This window comes from Ovis aries, chromosome 14 (genome assembly GCF_016772045.2).
Source record: "Ovis aries strain OAR_USU_Benz2616 breed Rambouillet chromosome 14, ARS-UI_Ramb_v3.0, whole genome shotgun sequence".
In the NCBI taxonomy this organism is placed as follows: domain Eukaryota; kingdom Metazoa; phylum Chordata; class Mammalia; order Artiodactyla; family Bovidae; genus Ovis; species Ovis aries.
Window position 1 is genome coordinate 50414706 of NC_056067.1, and position 20003 is coordinate 50434708.

General features: G+C 47.5%; 1 protein-coding gene and 1 long non-coding RNA gene across 25 annotated transcripts in view; one reads left to right on the plus strand and one right to left on the minus strand.

Moving 5' to 3' along the window:
• The window catches only part of CEACAM1 (CEA cell adhesion molecule 1), a 17003-nt gene extending 12403 nt beyond the window's left edge, over positions 1-4600 (plus strand). Inside the window, exons 6-10 of one of the 24 annotated variants that reach the window (XR_009596348.1) lie at positions 612-664; positions 1330-1361; positions 1465-1949; positions 2319-2382; positions 2472-2604. Coding sequence is in view for 12 of the 24 variants with exons in the window: in XM_004015280.6 (XP_004015329.1) it covers positions 612-664; positions 1330-1361; positions 2472-2594 (208 nt within the window). In the remaining 12 variants the exon portion in view is untranslated. Of the gene's footprint in view, positions 1-149 lie in introns of all 24 variants that reach the window. The other 23 variants (XR_006055959.2, XR_009596347.1, XR_006055951.2 and 20 more) reach the window with 23 other exon arrangements.
• Positions 3517-19607, minus strand: LOC121816377 (uncharacterized). Its single transcript, XR_006055966.2, has 2 exons — positions 18501-19607; positions 3517-18015 (listed from the first exon to the last, which is right to left on the minus strand). It is a non-coding gene; the product is annotated as an uncharacterized LOC121816377 (long non-coding RNA).
• Between the last annotated feature and the right edge of the window lie 396 nt (positions 19608-20003).

Consider the following 20003-nt stretch of genomic DNA (forward strand, 5'->3'; position numbering starts at 1 on the left):
TCAATCTTCCTGCTTCTCGGCACTGATTCTTATGGGTCTCCTCTTCCCTGGTCTTCATGTTTCCTGTACCCTCCTCTCTCTTGGACATGGCTATTCCCACCTCCATCTGGTTTAGAGGAGGCAGAGCCAATTGTGTTCCTCTGTCCCAGGCAGGGAAACCAAGGTCCAAGAAGGAAAACTAATGAGGACATGAAAGGAGGAGCAGGAGGAAGGGAGTCCTGTGCTGTGTCAACCGCAAGAGCAGGAGGAGGGAGGGACAGGACTGGAAGAGAACCTAAGAAAAGCAGGAACAACCCAAGGCCTCCTGGGCAATAAAGTGAGAAATAACCAGCATCTACCTACAAAAGGGAACAGATGTCCGGGTAGAAATAGAAGCAGTTGAGATGAATGGCCGTAAATGTTCTGAAGAACCAGTAAACCAGAGAGGAGTAACCATGAGAAGGGGTAATGGGTAGATCGAAGACGGAGGTCCTAGGAGGAAAGAGGACCAACCAAGGTAAAAATGAACATGGAGGAGCCCCAGGGAATCATGCCAGCATTGTGCTTCCTAATTCAAGGCGCAAAGATCCTGTGCCTGGGAATAGTAGTCACTGTGTCTGATATTTATTTAGGGCAAGTGACCAGCGCGATCTCACAGAGCACAAATCCTCAGATCACAACCACAGTAAGTAGAGCCACTCACTCAGTGAGAGCTGGTTTGTTCCACCACGTGCCCTGACCGACCAGGGAATCCCTACCTTCTGAAATATGAGAGGTGATCTCAGTCCCCACCCTCAGTCTGGCACAGGTCCTCACACCCTTCCTAGTCATGTAAGAGTCCCAGAGACATGGCCCCTCTGAGGCCACACCAGCCAGGCAGCCGTGGGATGGCCGAGCTTCCAGGAGCCCTTTCCTCATCCTGCCTCCTTCCCCCTCCTGCCTCTGTCATGGATGCGGGCATCTCCTATGGTGAGACTTTCCCTGCCTCTGGTGCCCTGGGTGTTGTGGGCCTCAGCCCCTCCTGCCTCTGGAGCCTGCTGCCGAGACACACACCTGTGAGACACACCTGGGCAAAACTCAGGCCTTGTGAACTGGCAGAAATCTTCAGAAGTGCACTGAGGCCTCCCCTCAACCCCCACCCTGCCCCACCACCACCTCGGTCTAACGCACTGGGTTCTGGACCACAGACTAAGGGAAGCGAAATCCTTGTCTTAATCATGGGCCCCCAACCCTGCCACCACCTGCCACCTCCTTCAGCTAGAAGTCACATCAGCTTAGGAACAGCCTGTTCTGAGACCATAAGGCAACTCTGCATTTTCATGGGTTGATGACTCTCCTTTATTTCCCCAGGTCAAGGTTATTCTGACAGTTTACCTGCAAAGGTAAGCACAGCCAGTTTCACTGGCTCCTTTTCTCATGGAAATATCTCTCTGTAGAATGGGTTAGTCTTGTAGACACAAATGTGACATCAAGTTTGGGTCAAAGTTTCTCACTGCAGCAACAAAGAAGCATTACTCCCATGAGTCCACCTCACTGGGCTTGATCCTGGCTGGGACCATGGACAAGTAACTTAACCTCACAGAGCCTCAGCTGAGTCCTCTGTAAAATGGGTGTGCTGCCTACTTCGCAGAGGAGGTCAAGGAATTAAATGACATAACCAAGGTAAAGCACTCAGCACAGAGGCCAGAGCAAGAAAGACACTAGCTCATCCTCCCTCTTCTGCCTCCAGTCTGACTCTGCTCTTACTGACAAATGATCATTCCCAATCTTATCGACCTGAGGGCTTGATTCCTTTACCTTCTAATACTTTTACTGAATTTTTCTCATCTTAATCTTCAACAGAATACACATATAAACTGAAAAATGCTTCAATCGTAAGTATTGGGTTGACCAAAGTTTGTTTGAGTTTTTTCGTTAGATCTTATGGAAAAACCTGAGTGAGCTTTTCGACCAACTTAATAATTTTAACAGTAAGTTTCCACAAGTTGTTCATATCTATGTAAACAGTACCCAATCATTTTTTAAAAATCAACCCCCCTCAACACACACACACACACACACACACACACACACACACACAATGCCCCAGTTGCTTCCCTCTGAAGAGTAAGGACTATCTTCACTTCCAAGGCATTAGATTACTTTTACCTGATTATGTGCTTATATAACTGAAAAACACACTGTGTACGTGCGTCTGGCTTCTTTCATTCAAAATTGTTTTGCAAGATTCATTCATATGGTTGTGTGCCTTTATTGTCTATTTATTCTTATTGCGATGCCATCGTATTCCATTGTAGAATTTCATAATCATCCATAATGTTCTAATGATTATTCAATAGGATGTTACTAAGCAGAGAAAATAGGTAATAGCAGCCCTTCTCTGAAGCTAAAAGTTTCAAAGCGGTAAGAGCATGGGGTGCTGAGTCACCCTGGACAAGGTGAGGGTCTGGCCTATGATGCTGATTTAACTGACTGCTGCTCATGCCTTTCAGGTTGATGAAGTTGAATATTCCTCCCTGAACTTCAATGCCCAGGAATTAAAAAAAAAAGCAACTTCAGCCTCCCCAACTCCAACAGATACAGAAACAATTTATTCAGAAGTGAAAAAACAGTAATGGAACCTGTCCTGCTTGTTGCACTGTTGACTTATTCCAAGCTCCTCATCCCCATCCCTAGGAGATCCCTCTGCCCTCAGGGAAAATGAGAAGAGAGTCTTCCCCCGGCCCCTTCGACCCTTAATGAGGCTCCTCCAGGCTGCCTGGTCACAGCCCCTTCCTTCAGTGTCAGTAGCTGAAAAGGCACACCCACGAAGAGGTCTGTGAAGTGAAGTGAAGTAGCTCAGTCATGCCCGACTCTTTGCGACCCCATGGACAGTAGCCTGCACCAAGCTCCTCCATCTATGGGATTTTCTAGGCAAGAGTACTGGAGTGGGTTGCTGTTTCCTTCTCCAGGGAATCTTCCCGACCCAGGGATCGAACCCAGGTCTCCCGCATTGTAGACAGACGCTTTACCATCTGAGCCACCAGGGAAGTGCCAGGAGGTCTGTAGGAAACCAAAACTTCCTGGTCATTGAAATCTAGCAAAGCAGACCTTGGAAGAAAGTTGCCAGAACCCCTGCCGCTCCCCATTTGCTGACCTAGATCAGTTGTAAATTTGTGTATTCAGAACACATTCATTCCTTCCCACCTCAGTCCTGTCCTATTGGAGTCTAACTTGAATTTGCCATAACCTGGAGAATTATTTCTTATCCACTGAAATGCCTGTGCCAGAAAAGAAGAGCAAGGAGAAGGAAAAGGAAGAGCTTCTGCACTCTGAAGCCCAGTGTGAACCCACCATTCACAGGAAGACACATACATGACCAGCTCTGAGCTGGGAAGTTCTACACCTTTGTCCACTTTCAGGGTTGTCTACCTGCAGGATCAGGGACTAAGCAACTTACTACTTAGCTAGAATACCATCTAAACCTTTGAAAGCCTGCCTTCAGAGAATGTACTAGATGCAACTAGAAAACAACTTCTCAGCGTTCATAAATGTATCTTGATGGAAACTGCAAAAAAAAAAAAAAAAAGCACATAATGTTTTAATAATGCTGTGGGCTTTATTCAAGGCAATGCCCGGAGATTGAGGGGTCATCGGTTTATGGGGCAGTCAGCTCTTACCAGATACAATCTGCTGGGATTGGGGAAAGGACTCAGAAAATTACACTGCAGAGATTATTTAAATAATGGTCAAAGAATGTACAATTTGGGGGTATTGGCTGTTTTTTCCCTTCCTTCTGAGACATTCTGCCATTTTAATTTTTGTAACTGCTTGTTTATGTGAAAGGGGTTCTGTTTAATTTGCTGCATAAGCCAATCTGACCACTTTAGGGGAAAGAACCTACCAAAGCCCCCCATGTCGCTCTGGCCATGAGCTCCCCAAGCCTTTTGTGTCAGGGGCTCCGCACAGAAAATAAGAAGTAGCAGTTTTCTACCTTCACAGCCAGAAATGGGTCTCACTCCGTTTCTACATCTCAGGCCAGTCATCAACCCCCTTCTCGTCCGTGTTCCCGCCTGTGCCTGTTCAGTCCGTCTGCCCCGCTTACCTTCTCAGGATGCCTTCTTGAGAAGCAGGAGCACCCTGAAGGGAGCATGGCCCCTTGCACTGTTAGCATTGTTTACAGTCCAGGAAGCCGCACTGGTGCGCATGCTCCTTAGGACATAAGGTGCAGATTATGATTCAGCCCTGGGCTTCTTGAAGAGCCTCTGGAATTCTTCCCCCATGGGGTGCACGGGACCCAGTGTGTCAGCACAGAAAGGGACGACGGGAGGAGGAGAGGCGTGCCTGCTTCCACCAGCCTTCTGCACAGATGGGGCCTCCTTGGGCTGCTGAGAGAAGGGCTTTATTCCACCTTCATAATGGACCTCCTGCTGTGCGGAACTGGCCCCCCAGAGAGGGGTGGCTGGGAGCGCTCTGTACTCAGGTACCTCTTTCAGGGTTTTCTCACCCTGACACAGACTGTGTACACCTTCCCTCATGCAAGCACTTCTGCATAATTTAATTTTGCCTGGCTAAGGCCACTTCTGAATGATTTGTAAAAATTGCTCTATATTTATAATAAATATTGTGTATCAGACACCAACATGCTGCCTCGCAGTTGGTACTGCTTTCTGCATTGCCTTCTTTACAGGCAGAAGAAACAGAAACTGCTCAACAGGGAGTCACAGTGAGCCTGTTTCTAAGTCCAGAGGTATTTGATCCTGGGATCCAAGAGAGAGCTCGATAAATTCATGCACACTCCTGCTGACAAAGTGTGTCCACCTAGAGCCACAGGTCACTGCTGCAACCTGCCTGGAAGGACCTGCCTGTCTTCCTCTGAGGAGAGAAGGAGAGAAGATGATTTCATGAGTGAAAGGTCTGCTGGGCTCTTCATTAGGGACACACCGCACTGCCCACGCGGATGGCTCCAGTGCACCCATGCCTGATCCAGCGTTCACTCCCACAGTCTCCATGGGCTCAGGTGTATAGAAATCCCTCCAGCACGTCTCACCTCCTTGTTCCTTGTCCCTTTTTCTGCCCCTCAGAGAGTCAGAGCTCTTCCAGTCAGGATAACCTTCCTTTATTAATTCCACCAAAAATTAGCCTATCATCTCATCTCCTTCACTTCCAAGCAATTGGAACATGTGCTGTCTTTCCCCTCCTCAACCCCTGATTTCCTCTGGCCCTCTGCTGTGGTGCCTTGTTCCCAAGACCACTGGAAGCAGCACTAAAATCAGTACCCAGGGGGGTTCCTTGGCGGTAAAGAATCCACCTTCCACTGCAGGGGCCACTGGCTGATTCTCTGGTCCAAGATATCCCACATGCTGTGGAGCAACTAAGGCCATCCACCACAACTACTGAGCCTGTGCTCTGCAACAAGAGAAGCCACCGCAATGAGAAGCCCACCCACCGCAACTAGAGAGACAGCCCTCACTCTCCGCAACTAGAGAGACAGCCCTCACTCTCCACAACTAGAGAAAAGCCCATGAAGCAATGAAGATCAGCCAAAATTAACATAAATAAATAAACACTTTATTATTTTTTTAATTGGCAGTAGTAACTGATGGCCTTGGACTTCCCAGATGGTGCTAGTGGTATAAAGAACCCAACCACCAATGCAGGATATGTGAGAGACAAGGGTTCGATCCCTGGGTCGGGAAGATCCCCTGGAGGAGGACATGACAACCCACTCCAGTGTTCTTGCCTAGAGAATCCCATGGACAGAGGAGCCTGGTGGGCTACTGTTCATAGGGTCCCAAAGAGGCGGACACGACTGAAGCGGCTTAGCGCACATGCACGCGTGCACTCAGTGGCGTGAGAATTCGCCTTAGAGGGTAGACTCAACCACAAGGGTGCACAGGAGGGCTCTTGGGGGTAATGGAGACATTCTACGTCTCAGTTCAGGTGACGGTCACATGGGCGTGTACAGCTACCAAAAATCAAATTAGATACTTAAGATCTGTGTGCTTTCTCATGGATTTTAATTTTATTTGAATTTTTAAAAAGAAACAAAGGAGCGGTTTATTCAACCTATCAGGTACAAAGCATCTGTATTCATTTTCTACTTTTGCCAAACTATGACAAATTTAGTGACTTAAAACAACACCCATTCTTAAAGCTCACAAAATTCAGGTCCTTGAAGTTATAAGCCTGAGGTCCCCATCGTCCTAGTACAAACACTTGCAGCTCCTAGAGGACCTTCTCAGGTCCTAGGCATGAGGTTCTCTCTATCTCAGCAATGGAGAATATCCCTTAAATTCAATTTCTCTTTTTAAAAACTTTTTATTTATTTGGCTGCAACTGGGTCTTCACTGCTGTGGAGGCTTTTCTCTAGTTGCGGCAAGGGGGGCTACTCCCCAGTCGCAGCGCAGCTTCTCTTTTTGCAGGGCACAGGCTCTAGAGCACTTGGGCCTCAGCAGTTGAGGTGCGTAGGCTCAGTAGTTGCGGTTTCCTGGCTCTAAAGTGCAGGTTCAACACTTGTGGCACACGGGTTTAGCTGCCCCACATGTGGGCACGTGGGATTTTTCCCAGACCAGGGGTCAAACACGTGTCTCCTGCATTGGCAGGCAGATTCTTTATCACTGAGTCACTAGGGAAGACCCTCTAATCCCTCTTATATTTCCGATTCTGAGACCAGCTAGAAAAAAAAAAAAAAACAGTTGTTTTTCAAAGTGCTCCTGTGATTACATTAAGCCCACTTATATCATCTCTTTTTGTTAAACTCAAAGTCAACTGATGAGTAACCATATTTACTGTATGTCTGCAAAACCCCTTTTGCCACATAATGTAACACAATCACCCACACGATTATGCATCACATATTCACAGTCCAGGGATTAGGAGTAAGTCTTGAGGTTCCATCCTAGAATGTTGCTTACAACAGCACCATAGGAAGCTGTTCTTGTTCTCAGAGAGCTCCTTCAGGGTCTCTGTTCTATAGAAACAACAAAAAAGCCAAATGTGTTTGGTCCAAAGTCAAGCTGATATTATGAGACACTGAAGACAAAAAACAGAGATAAGAAAGCAAGGGCCCCTTTCCTGCTGCTGCTGCTAAGTCGCTTCAGTCGTATCCGACTCTGTGCGACCCCAGAGACAGCAGCCCACCAGGCTCCCCCGTCCCTGGGATTCTCCAGGCAAGAACACTGGAGTGGGTTGCCATTTCCTTCTCCAATGCATGAAAGTGAAAAGTCAAAGTGAAGTCACTCAGTCGTGCCCGACTCTGCAATCCCGTGGACTGCAGCCTACCAGGCTCCTCCATCCATGGGATTTTCCAGGCAAGAATACCAGAATGGGTTGCCATTGCCTTCTCCGAGCACCAAAGTTAACTCCTAGCTAAAGTCATCAGAAACCAAAAGCCACCCTGACAAACCAACCAAAAGCAACAGTAAGGCTGCACTAATTCAACCACGAGATGTTACAGACTTCCGATGATTCATTCATTCATCGTCATTTACTGAGGATTTACTATATGACAAGCACGAAGTCACTTGCTGAGAACAATGTGATGATTACAAAATAAAGCCCTTATTTGGATAGTTATTTAAAAAATTCTACTGAAGAAAAGAAAAAGAAAAAGCAGGGGAGACAAATGAGGTAATTGTAGAAATTTGAATACTGAAAACTTCATGGCACTGAGGAAGCATGACTTCTTACTGTGACAATGGTATTGTGATTGTGTTTTTCAAAGAGCCCTTACATTTTAGTAATACAACTGAAATATTCACAGATGCAATGATTTGATATCTGGGATCTGCTTCAAAACAATCCAGACTTGGAAGCTAGTGGGAAGTTGCTGTATCACACAGGGAGCTTAGTCTGGTGCTCTTTGATGACCAAGAAGGGTGGGTGGGGTGGGGGCAAGTTGGGAGAGAGGCTCAATAGGGAGGGGATATATGTATACTTAGGTGGCTCAGGGGTATAGAATCCGACTGTCAATTCAGGAGCCACAAGAGATGCAAGTTCAAGTTCAATCCCTGGGTTGGGAAGACCCCCTGGAGGAGGAAATAGCAACCTGCTCCGGGATTCTTGCTGGGGTAATCCCATGGACAGAGGAGCCAGCTAGGCTACAGTGGATGGGGTCCCAAAAGGACGGAGTGGCTAAGAGCACACAGGCACGCGCACACAGCTGATTCACGCTGCCATGTGGCAGAAGCCAACATAACCGTGTAAAGCAATTACCCTCCAATTAAAAATAAATTTTAAAAAATAAAGTACTCCAGGTTGGAGAGGGGAGTATAGAAGCAACAAGATTGGCCACGAAATGATTTGCTGAAATTGCGTGATGAGTACATGTAGATTCACTGTATTATTAGTTTTACTTTTGCAAGTATTTGACATTTTTAAGACAAAAAAGCCCTTGCTCTCCAGAAGCTTGTAACACAAGAGCAGATATTCCAACAAATATATTGGTAAGTAATTTAACAAAATATACAAAAAGTGCTAGTCCAGTTCTGAGGATACCCAGAACATAAACTCTTCAAACATAGTCTCATCACCGAGGAGACCCTGTAGACAGATTTGTACAATCAGCTCACATCTCACTGGGGTTTGGTGCTCAGAAACTTCTGGGGAGAAGAGGGAGTCACAATGGGCAGGGAGCCCAGCTTTAGGTTGTTATTTGCTGTGCAAACTGATTTCTTTTTCCTCCATTAGCAGACATCCTCATTTTCACCTGCCAAGAACAGTGAGGAAGACGAGAAGAGAATGTGAAGAGCCGGAGCCGGAGACCTGAGAAGATACAAGACCACAAAGGACACAGACTCTAAGGTGAAGTGTGAAGCTCAGAGGCAGGTCTCTCTGGAATCAAAGCTGTCTGGACAAAGTGCCCTCTGCCCTGAGCAGTGATGTGGGGCTGGAGCATAGTCCTGGTCCCCAACAAGTAGGAAGTGCTGGTAGGACATTAACTAACCACCCAGGGGCAGAAGGAAAGGGAGCCTCAGAAGGGCCTCTCTCTACGGTTCTCACCATTATGCCTGAGAGTTAGGCAATTCAAGGTTATGACCCAGCCCTAGGATTTGATGGTTCTTTTCTGTTATAAAGGTGGGTGAGGAATCACAGAGCAGAAATGGGACACAGGAAAAGACAGACTAAAAAGAGCTGTTTAAGCATGCTTTGTTTAAAGGTCAAGGCTTTTTGAGCCAGGCCAACTTCCCTTCCCTGCTGGGCTCTCTGTGACCATTAGCCTTGCCCTGTACTTTGAGCCCAACTGAACCCAGAACTCTTCTTGCTTGGGGACTAGAGCAACGCATTAAAAAGAGAACTGGAAAGAGGAAGACAAATGAGAAAAGCAGAGTGGTAAGACTCTTGAAATAGTCAGTGTGGTTATAAGGAAGTGAAACTGGTCTTTTTGGTAGGGCTCAGACTAGTTTTGAGAGCAGCTCAACATAAGTGACTGAAATATTTGAGTAATGACAGAACTTCTGGAATAAATAGGTTGTCAGCTAGGAAAGCTACTTTTCTTTTTCTGCTTTTGTTTTCTTTGTTTTTAATTGGAGGATGGCTGCTTAACAATGTTGTGTTGGTTTCTGCCATACAACACCACAAATCAGTCACAGGTATACATAAATTCCCTCCCTTTTTGAGCCTCCCTCCCACCCGCTCCGCATCCTCCCACTTCTCTAGGTCATCACAGAGCTAGTTCCCGATGCTCTACAGCAGCTTCCCACCGGCTGTCTATTTCACACGTGGTGGTGCGTATATATCAATACTACTCTCTCAATTTGTCCCACCCTCTCTTTCCCCCACTGTGCCCACAAGTCCGTTCTCAGCATCTGTGTCTCTATTCCTGCCCTGCAAACAGCTTTATCAGTACCTTTTTCTAGATTACATACATATGCCTTAATATATGATATTAGGACAACTACTTATAAGGTGCCCATACTTCCTGAGATTTGATATACTTGTAAAAGGAATCCTAAAACTCATTTGAGTCTCATAACTTTGTCTTTAACTTGTTATGCACAGGACTGAAAAAAACAGTTTGATGCAACCAGGAGTTTGAGGAGGAAAGAAAAACTGGGGTGGAGTGGGGAGGGAAGAAGTACAGATGGTGGCAGAGATGTGTGGATAAGAAAAAAGAAGCCCCAAAGGAAAGAGGAATACAAAGGGAACAGTAAAATTCAGAGATGAAAGCACTGTGCTAATTGCAACTAAAATCAGCAAATTGCCCCCTTTCCCAGCTGGAGCTTTTCTGGGTAATATTGTCCCCCAGCTCTGTCACTGTGGTCCACAGTGAAGTGAAATGGGAGTGGAAATGGGCAGAAACAGACACAAAAGGCGCCCACTTCCATTTAAACCCAAGAAGGGCTTTATTACCCTACACTGAGAGGTTAGACTTTGTGCATTTAGGGGGATAGTTTACATTAGCAAAGAAATTTGCTTACATCAATTCTTCGGTTGCTAAGGAATTCCCTGTTGGTCCAGTGGCTGGGAATCTGCGTGCCAATGCAGGGGACATGGGTTCAATCCCTGGTCCAGGAAGATTCCACATGCTGAGGAGCAAGCAAGCCTGTGTGCCACAACTATTGAGCCTGTGCCCTAGAGCCTGTACTGCCCAACAAGAGAGGCCACCACAATGAGAAGCCCACTGATTGCAACTAGGGAGTAGCTCCTGCTCCCCGCAACTAGAAAAAGCCCATGTAGCAACAAAGACCGAGCACAAAAGTAAATAAATCTCAAAAAAAAAAAAAATCAGAAACAAAGATGTAGTTTTTATCCTTAAGCTGCTTTTAGAAGAGAGTGGGTAAATATGTACTCAGATAAAGAACAAGGCATAATGACAATGCAACAGGTGCCATTAAAGTTTAAAAAAACAAGGCTACGGGATGCCCGCAGGACCACCGCCTGTTTTCTAGAGTTGCTGTTTCAACCACTCTAGTTATGGTCTCGGGCTTCCCTGGTGACTCTGTGGTAAAGAATCCGCCTGCGAGTGAGGAAGACGCAGGTTGGATCCCTGGGTTGGAAAGATTCCCTGGAGGAGGGCGTGGCAGCCCACTCCAGTATTCTTGCCTGGAGAATCCCATGGACAGAGGAGCCTAGTGGGCTACAGTCCTTGGGATCGCAAAGATGCAGACACAACTGAGGCAGCTAAGCACACACATGCACAGTTATGGTGTCTGGGCAAGAATGAATCATTTCTACTTAGTTCAGCCAAGTCTGGACTAACCTTTCAGTAGGAGCTAACAACAGGAACAGGACAAGTACAAGATTTTTTTTTTTTTTTTTTAAGATAAAAGCGGTCAGCCAAGTATAACTGAAGCCTAGCCAGAGATTTCTCACTGGATGCCTCTGGCCTTGTCTGAACTTCCTTGGAAAACAAATCTGGCTCCCGACTAGTTCTGAGGGATTAGCACAACTTACTTTGCCCTCCCTTTCATTAATCCCGGGTGATGCTGAACATAAACTTGCAGGTCCTGATAGCTCTGGGAGGACAGCCACCCTCTCTGTATTCTGCACTCCTCTCCTAAACTTTAGCCTCATCTGAACCCACCTGGCAACTGACATGAATTTGAGCAAACTCCTGGAGATAGCGGAGAACAGAGGAGCCTGGCATGCTGCAGTCCATGGGGTCACAAAGAGTTGGACGTGACTCAGTGACTGAACAACAGAACCTACTTGGCAGCAGCTTCCTTTGCTCTACCTCTAAATCACTCAAATTTTGAGGCCCTGGAATGTCTTCTGCTGCCTGAAACACACCTTTTCTCTTTTTTAATAAAAAAACAACAACAACAACAACTCAGTGGGACGTAAAGAGACTTTTGCACACAGTGGGAGAAGGGGTGGGATGATTTGAGAGAGTAGGATTGAAACATACACATTACCGTATGTAAAATAGATAGCCAGTGGGAGTTTGATGTGTGACTCAGGGAACCCAAGGCTGGTGCTCTGTGACAACCTGGAGGGACAGGGTAGGGAGGGAGATGGGAGAGGGGTTCAGGAGGGAGGGGACACGTGTACCTATGGCTGATTCACGTTGATGTATGGCAGAGGCCATCATAGTACTGTAAAGTAATTATCCTCCAATTAAATAAATATATTTTAAATCCTCTGGGGAATATATGCCTTAGCCTGATCTTTGTCAAGGACACCACTTTAGGGTGTTTTACTATTTTCACCAAGATCAGGGCCAGGCTCCAATGACAGGCTCAGCTTTCAGAGGCCTTCATTATGGCCACCCTTGCCAAAACAATAGAAAACAGCTTCTTTTCCTATTTCAGAACCCCTAAGCTGCACTCATACAATGCCCATGCGATGACAGATAATTCTAACAAGTTTTGGGAAATGATGTGGCAATATCTGTCAAGAACTCAAGTAACTTTTTTGTCCAAATTCTCTGTTCACATTCAAAAATAAAGCCCAGGGAAATAACTAGAATGTAAAACAATGAAATCACATTTATGGCAGAAATATTTAAAACAGAAAAAAACTGGAAATAACCCAAATGTCCAACCATAGGGAGACTGTTAAGTATGTTGTAAATTATTCATTAATATAATATACACTCTTTTAACTGTTCGTTAAAATTTAAATAACATGAAAACATTCATATTTACTGAAAAAAGTCAGTATTCCAAGTTGCATACATAGTGTGATCTCAGTAAGTAGAAACACGGGCAAAGGAAAGTCTAAACACAACCATGTCTCTCCAGGGGGTATGATGAGGAAAATCTTTTTATTTTTTTATTGGAGGATAATTCCTTTACAATGTCATGTTGATTTCTGCCATACCACAAGGTGAATCAGCCATAAGTAGTATATATATATATCCCCTCCCTTTTGAACCTCCCTCGCACCCACCCGTCACACTCCTCTGGGTGGTCGCAGTGTGCCCAGCTGGGCTTCCTATGCTAAACAGCAGCTTCCTACTAGCTATCTACTTTGCACACGGACATGTCGGTTCTGCTCTCTCAATTCCCTCCACCCTCTCCTTCCCCCACTGCGTCCACAAGTCCGTTCTCTATGTCTGCAGATAGCTTCACCAGTACCATTTTTCTAGATTCCACATATATGCATTAATATATGATATTTGTTTTTCTCTTTCTGACTCACGTCACTCTGTATAACAGGCTCTCGGTGTACCCACCTCAGTTCAACAGACTCATATTCATTCCTTTTTATGGCTGAGTAATATTCCACTGTATACATGTACTGCAGCTTCTTCATCCACTCATCTGTTGATGGACTTCTAGGTTGGCTTCATGTCTTGGCTATTGCAAATACTGCTACAATGAACATTAGGGTACATGTGTCTTTTTGAACTGTGGTTTTCTCAGGGTATACGCCCGGTAGTGGGATTGCTGGGTCATATGATAGTTTTGGGCTTCCCAGGTGTCGGAATGGTAAAGAATCCACCTGACAGTGAAGGAGACGTGGGTTTGATCCACGGGTGGGGAAGATCGCCTAGAGAAGGCAATGGCAACCCACTCCAGTAGTCTTGCCTGGAAAATTCCATGAACAGAGGACCCTGGCAGGCTACAGTCCATGGGGTCACAAAGAGTCGGATACGACTGAACAACTGAGCATGCAAGCCTGGTGGTTTTATTCCTAGTTTTTTAAGGGATTGTCATACTGTTCTCCATAGTGGCTGTATCAATTTACATTCATTCCCACACAGGAAAATCTTAAACTTTACAAAGTTTCTGTGATGAACATGGTGTGTGTCTGTGTGTGTGTGTGCTGTGCTCAATCTTGTCTGACTCTTTGCAGCCCCATGGATTGCAGCCTGACAGGCTCCTTTGTCCATGGGATTCTTCAGACAAGAATACTGGAGTGGGTTACCATTTCCTCCTCCAGGGGCTCGTCCCAAGCCAGGGACTGAACCTGCATCTCCTGTCCCTCCTGCATTGCAGGTGGGTTATTTACCACTGAGCCATCCAGGAAGCCCCAAACACGTGCATGCACCGTCATAAACCACATTGCCCCCAACCCAGCCGGCGCCTTGAGAGGATGGGTGGGCCGCAACAGCTTGCTGCCAACAGAGCCAGTCCTGGGTCAGGCAGGAAGCCAAGACAAACACACATGAAAAGAAACAGAGCAAGTGTGACACACCCTCTGCTGAGGCCACAGTCAGGTTTCCCAGGGTCCTTGCGGGGTCCTCTGAGCTTCCTGGCATTAACGCCTCACCTGGGGCCAAGCCAGGCAGCAGCGCTGCTCTGTTTCAGAGGTGGCTCACCTAGGAGCTCTGACCAAATGGTGAGACGGCCGGAAATGAAGAGCCACATTCCTCTGAAGCAGAGTCAGAAAGGTGATTCTCCAGCAGCTGGTTCCCTGGGAGGGAGCCCCACCAGGAGCCCCTCCCTATGGCCACCCAGTTTCAGCTCCTGTGTTTTCCTTTCGGGGCCCGTCCGACAACTTTGGGATTTCTTTGCACAGAGACAAACTGTGCCCAAAAGCCGTAATAGAGCACGTTGGAAGAGGCCCTGACACTGTGCAAACCTTGAGTTGGCAGGAGGGCCTGTGTCTCTCTGCCTCACCCAGGGCCGTGTCCTCCACGTGCCCAGGTGCAGGCGGACTTCCCTGCTCTGCTGGCAACAGCTATCATTAACTGAGTGTCTACTGTGTGCCAACCATTGTGCTGCTGTCCTTGTCTGACTCTTTTGCGGGCCCCGTGGACTGTGGCCTGCCAGGCTCCTCTGTCCATGGGATTTTCCAGGCAAGGAAAATGGAGTTGCCATTTCCTCTTCCAGGGGATCTTCCCGACCTGGGATTGAACCAGAGTCTCTTGTGTCTCCTGCATTGGCAGGTGGATTCTTTGAGCCACCAGGGGAGCCTTGCCAAGCACTATACCCAGGGCTTTATTTTTTTTTAATTAGAGGTAATTAAACTTTAAAAAAATATTTATTTATTCTTTTTGGCTGTGTCAGGTCTTAGTTGCAGCATGCGGCTTCTCTCTAGTGGCGGCCCGCGGGTTTAGTTGCTGTGTGGCATGTGGGATCTTTGTTCCCTGACCAGGAATCAAAACGGAGTCCCCTGCATTGGAAGGCAGATTCTTAACCACTTGACCAACCAGGGAAGTCCCTACCTGGGGCTTTAAATGTTCTTCTGAATTAATTCTTATTAACATTTTGTGAACTACACAGTCCACTGCAGTAGTTAAACACAGGCCCTGGGGTCAGACAGTCCAAACTCAGAACCCCAGCTCCATTACTTATGCGTTACATTACCTTGGACCTGCTACTTAAATTTTCTGTACCTCAGTTTCTCATCTGACAAATGATGGCTACCCTAATTAGATCCTAGAAACATATAAGGATTAACTCAATAAGTATAAAGTGCTCAATACATGTTGCCTACAATGATAACTATTATGTGGGCATCATCTGCGCTTGACAGATGTAGCAATTGAGTCTTGGAGAGTGTTTAAGTCACTAGCCAAGGTCACACGGTTAATGAAGGACAATGTGTGTTAGCTACTCAGTCGTGTCTGACTCTTTGCGACCCCATGGACTATAGCCCACCAGGCTTCTCTGTCCATGGAATTCTCCAGGCAAGGATACTGGAGTGGGTAGCCATTCCCTTCTCCAGGGGATCTTCCTGAGCCAGGGATCAAAGCTGGGTCTCCTGCCTTGCAGGGAGATTCTTTACCATCTGAGTCACCTGGGAAGACGAAGCATGGATTTAAATCCAGATCTGATCTACCTGATTCCAGGAGCACATGGACACCTGACATATCTCAGTGCCTGAAGCCTCCGTCTGTCTCTTGTCTCTTGGTAAACTGTCCTCAGGGAGCATCTGGGTGGTGAAAGAGATACAGTAGAGCCCAGGTTTTGGCTAAGTTACTGGAGTCGTCCTGGAGAAGCAGAAATGTGCAAGGCCCAGAGCCAACCCTAGGAATGTGGGGTCTGGAAAATCTTCACACACCCTAACCCCGGTGATCTTACACAAGTGCTTCAGGCTAACATCAAAGGCAGTGTTGGAGGGGAAGAGAAGTCACATGGCACACCACGAAGCCTTAGCAGAATGGAGTCCCACTGAGTTGGCTTGGTGTTTTGGTATGGTCGAGGGGGTCCGAGCTTAGTATGGGAGCCTCAGGGGGAAAAAACTGGCACAGTTGGCTCTGAGCGTGTTTGTGCATCTTTCTCTCCACTCCACCCTTAACTACTTACTGCCCAAACGCCTGCTCAGAACAGGTAAAGAAATTGTAGTTCATGGGACTTTCGTGGTAGTCCAGAGGATGAGATGGTTGGATAGCATCCCCGACTCAATGGACATGAATTTAAGCAAACTCCGAGAGATGGTGGAGGACAGGGGAGCCTGGAGTGCTGCAGTCCATGGAGTTACAAAGAATCAGACACGACTGAGCCACTCAACAACGACTATGCATATAAGTCACATAGCAGGGTGGAAATATAGAGCCTTGGCATGCTCCTTTCCCAAGTTTGAACCAGTCAGTTGTTCCATGTTTGGTTCTATGTTCCATGTTTGGTTGTTGTGTCCGACTCTTTGTGACCCCATGGACTGTAGCCTACCAGGCTCCTCCCTCCATGGGATTCTCCAGGCAAGAGTACTGGAGTGGGTTGCCATTTCCTTCTCCAGGGGATCTTCCCGACCGAGGGATTGAACCCGGGTCTCCCGCATTCCAGGCAGACGCTTTAACCTTTGAGCCACCAGGGAGTGGTCTCAACAGCAACGACTATGCATATAAATTACATAAGCAGGGTGGAAATATAGAGCCTTGGTATGCTCCTTTCCCAATTTTGAACCAGTCAGTTGTTCCATGTTTGGTTCTAACTGTTGCTTCTTGGCCCGCATACAGGTTTCTCAGAAGACAGGTAAGGTGGTCTGGTATTCCCATCTCTTTAAGTATTTTTCACAGCTTGTTGTGATCCACACCGTCAAAGGCTTTAGCGTAGTCAATGAAGCAGATGTTTTTCTGGAACTCCCTTGCTTTCTCCATGATCCAATGAAAGTTGGCAATTTGATTTCTGGTTCCACTGCCTCTTTGAAACCCAGTTTGTATTAATACACCTGGAATTGTCTCTAGGGAACTACAATTTCTTTTTTTAATTAATTAATTTATTTTAATCGGAGGATAATTACTTTACAATATTATGGTGGTCTTTTCTTTAAAAAAAAAAATTTGGCCACACCATGCAGCAGGCATGCATGCTAAGTCACTTCAGTCCTGTTCGACTCTTTGCAACCCCATGGACTGTAGCCCACCAGGCTCCTCCCTCCATGGGATTCTCCAGGCAAGAATACTGGAGTGGGCTGCTGTGCCCTTCTCCAGGGGATCTTTCCGACCCAGGGACTGAACTCAAGTCTCGTATGTCTGCAGCATTGGCAGGTGTTCTTTACCACCAGCGTAACCTGGGAAGCCCACAAATACATGGGTTCAGTTCAGTTCAGTCGCTCAGTCATGACATGGGTGGTGATGGCTGAATACTCAACATCTAATTTCTGAGAGCTGACCTCAGGCTGTTCAAGATGGCCTGGCATTTCATCTTCCGCTCTCCATACTCTCACATCTTACACATCAAAGAATAGAACAAAGTGGGGAGGTCCAGCAGTTAAGATTTCACCTACCAATGCAGAGGGGTGCAGGTCTGATCCCTGGTTGGGGAACTAAGATTTCACATGCCATGTGGCATGGCCAAAAATAAATAAATAAAACAAAGTGAATTTCAGACCATATTAAGGAAATTTCGTATACCTTTTTAATCAGTCCTCTGACAATATAAGTTACCAGTACTTTGCATAAAAAGCAGAAACATAAACAGAGCAAACCCAGCTCCTGAATCACTTCCTCTCCCCATCAACTGCCATTGCCCCCCATCCCCTGACTCTGACCCACATGCACAGCCCCAGACATAGGTAATGTAATACACTCCTGCTCAAATACAGCACCCACACTCCACTCTTAAGTGGCAGCAACATAGAAGAGATTAGGACACGGCTGCACATAGTGTTACGCAGGCCCCCGGACAACATTAAGAACGTAACCCCGCCCTTCAGCATACAGGAATTCAGACAGCTGGAGCAGGCCTGTGCCTGTGCGCCCTCTGTGTGTTCCGTCAGGCCCTACGAGCGAAAAGGAAAACATGAAGCAGAGGATGGGGGACCATGAAATGAACTTCCTGCTATTTGCTACAGGAAGCCGCAGGCAGGAAACAGCCAGGAAGGTTATCTACGATCATAGCCCACTCTGGAAACTGAATGTGAGACTCTGGAGAGGGGGAGTGGAGCAGGGTAGGTTGAGGGGGAGGTGGGAGAACAGAAGAGGAAGTCGTATCACCCCCCCAAACAGGAAAACTCTCCGAGAGGGCCGGGAACCTAACCTGCTTCCCCAGGAGCCTCAGGGGTTCCGGGCTCCACAGACCCTCCTCCCCACACCCTCAGTGGATGACACCTTCAGGGCACCGAGACACAGAGCTGGGGAGGGAGAGGCACAGACAGAACTCACCACCTGCTCACTTGTGGGGCGAGGCGGGAGGCAGGCATGTGAGACCCCAGGAAAGGAGAATGCAGGTCCCTTCCACCCCTGCCCTGACTCCCCTGCGGCTGACCTGAGATCAAACCCAGCAATTTCCATACAACAAACTCACGTCCAGAATGAGCATGTGACTAAATGGAGCTGGTTCCTCAGCTGACTCAGAGCCAGCTCTCCCGTAGGATGAATCGAGAAAGCGGCACTGACACATGTACACTTGTCGTTCAGGCGCCAAGTCATGTCCAAGTCTTTGCAACCGCGTGCGCTTCAGCGCACACTACCATATATAACGTGACAAGTGGGAAGCTGCTGTGCAGCACAGGCAGCCCAGCTTGGCACTCTGTGAGATGAGGGGGGAGGGGAGGGGAGATATATATATATATATATATATAAAACGATGACTGATTTGCATTGTTGTTTGGGAGAAACCAGCACAACATTGTAGAGCAGTTGTAGAGCTAAGCTGTGGCCGACTCTGCAACCCCATGGACTGTAGCCCGCCAGACTCTTCCGACCATGGGATTTCCCAGGCAAGAATGCTGGAGTGGGTTGCCATTTCCTTTTCCAGGGGATCTTCCTGACTCAGGGATTGAACCCACATCTCCTGCATTGCAGGCAGATTCTTTACTGCTGAGCCACCAGGAAAGTCCTGTAGAGCAATTATCCTCCAGTTAAAAATTTCAAATTACAAAAAAAAGAACTCCTCTCTCCCAGCCCAGGGCCCTGCCCCACCTCTGGATGTAGCCAGGGACCCAGTGTGTGAACATCCCCTCAGCTGAACTCTAGAGTCCTCACTCAAGACAGGGAGTGGAACTGGATCAGCCCTCCAAACGTGTAGTGGAAGGTTCATACCTCCTCCTGTTCATCTGCACTGACTGGCTGGGAGCCCGAAGGGAGATTAACCCTCCATTTCAGAAGAGATGGGGAGAGCCGCAGCCCTGTGTGTGGGTGACAGGATTTCCACTTCACATGCCAGGCTGCAGCTCCACCATGCCTGCCACTGCTCTCAGACGTCCCCGCCCTTCACGGAGCGAAACAGCTGCGCCTTGTGGAAAGGGCTACCTCTGCCTCCACCTCCAGTGGGGCTGGGCCTGAAAGGACCCGTGGGTCCACTGCTCCCGTCCCCCTGCTCATCCCCCTGAGCCCTGAACCACACAGACACCCGCGCCCGCCCCCTGTCCTGTCCCACTCAGGTGGCAAGCCACCCAGGGACAGGCAGAGAAGCGAGACCCATCCCGGAGAGGGAGTGTGGGGAGGGGCTGTCAGAGAGGAGAGAAGCGAATGAACGGTGAAGGGAAAACAAGAAAAAAGCCACTGTCTGGAAGCGCCTCTTCTAGCATAGATGTTAGCACAATTTCCTCCACTCTCAAACAAAACACACCCTCCTGCAGCCCAGAGAAGGAAAGAAAGCAGAGCCTGCCCTGTCCACCTCAAAGAGGAGCAAGACCCCAGGATGCAGCCAGCTGGAGGAGGCAGGAGTCCATACTGTCCAGAATCAGACATCCAACCCCAGCTCAGTTGCAAATATCCATGTTTGAGATTCTGTTTCCGTTTGCTCCAAGATGAGACTTGAACATCT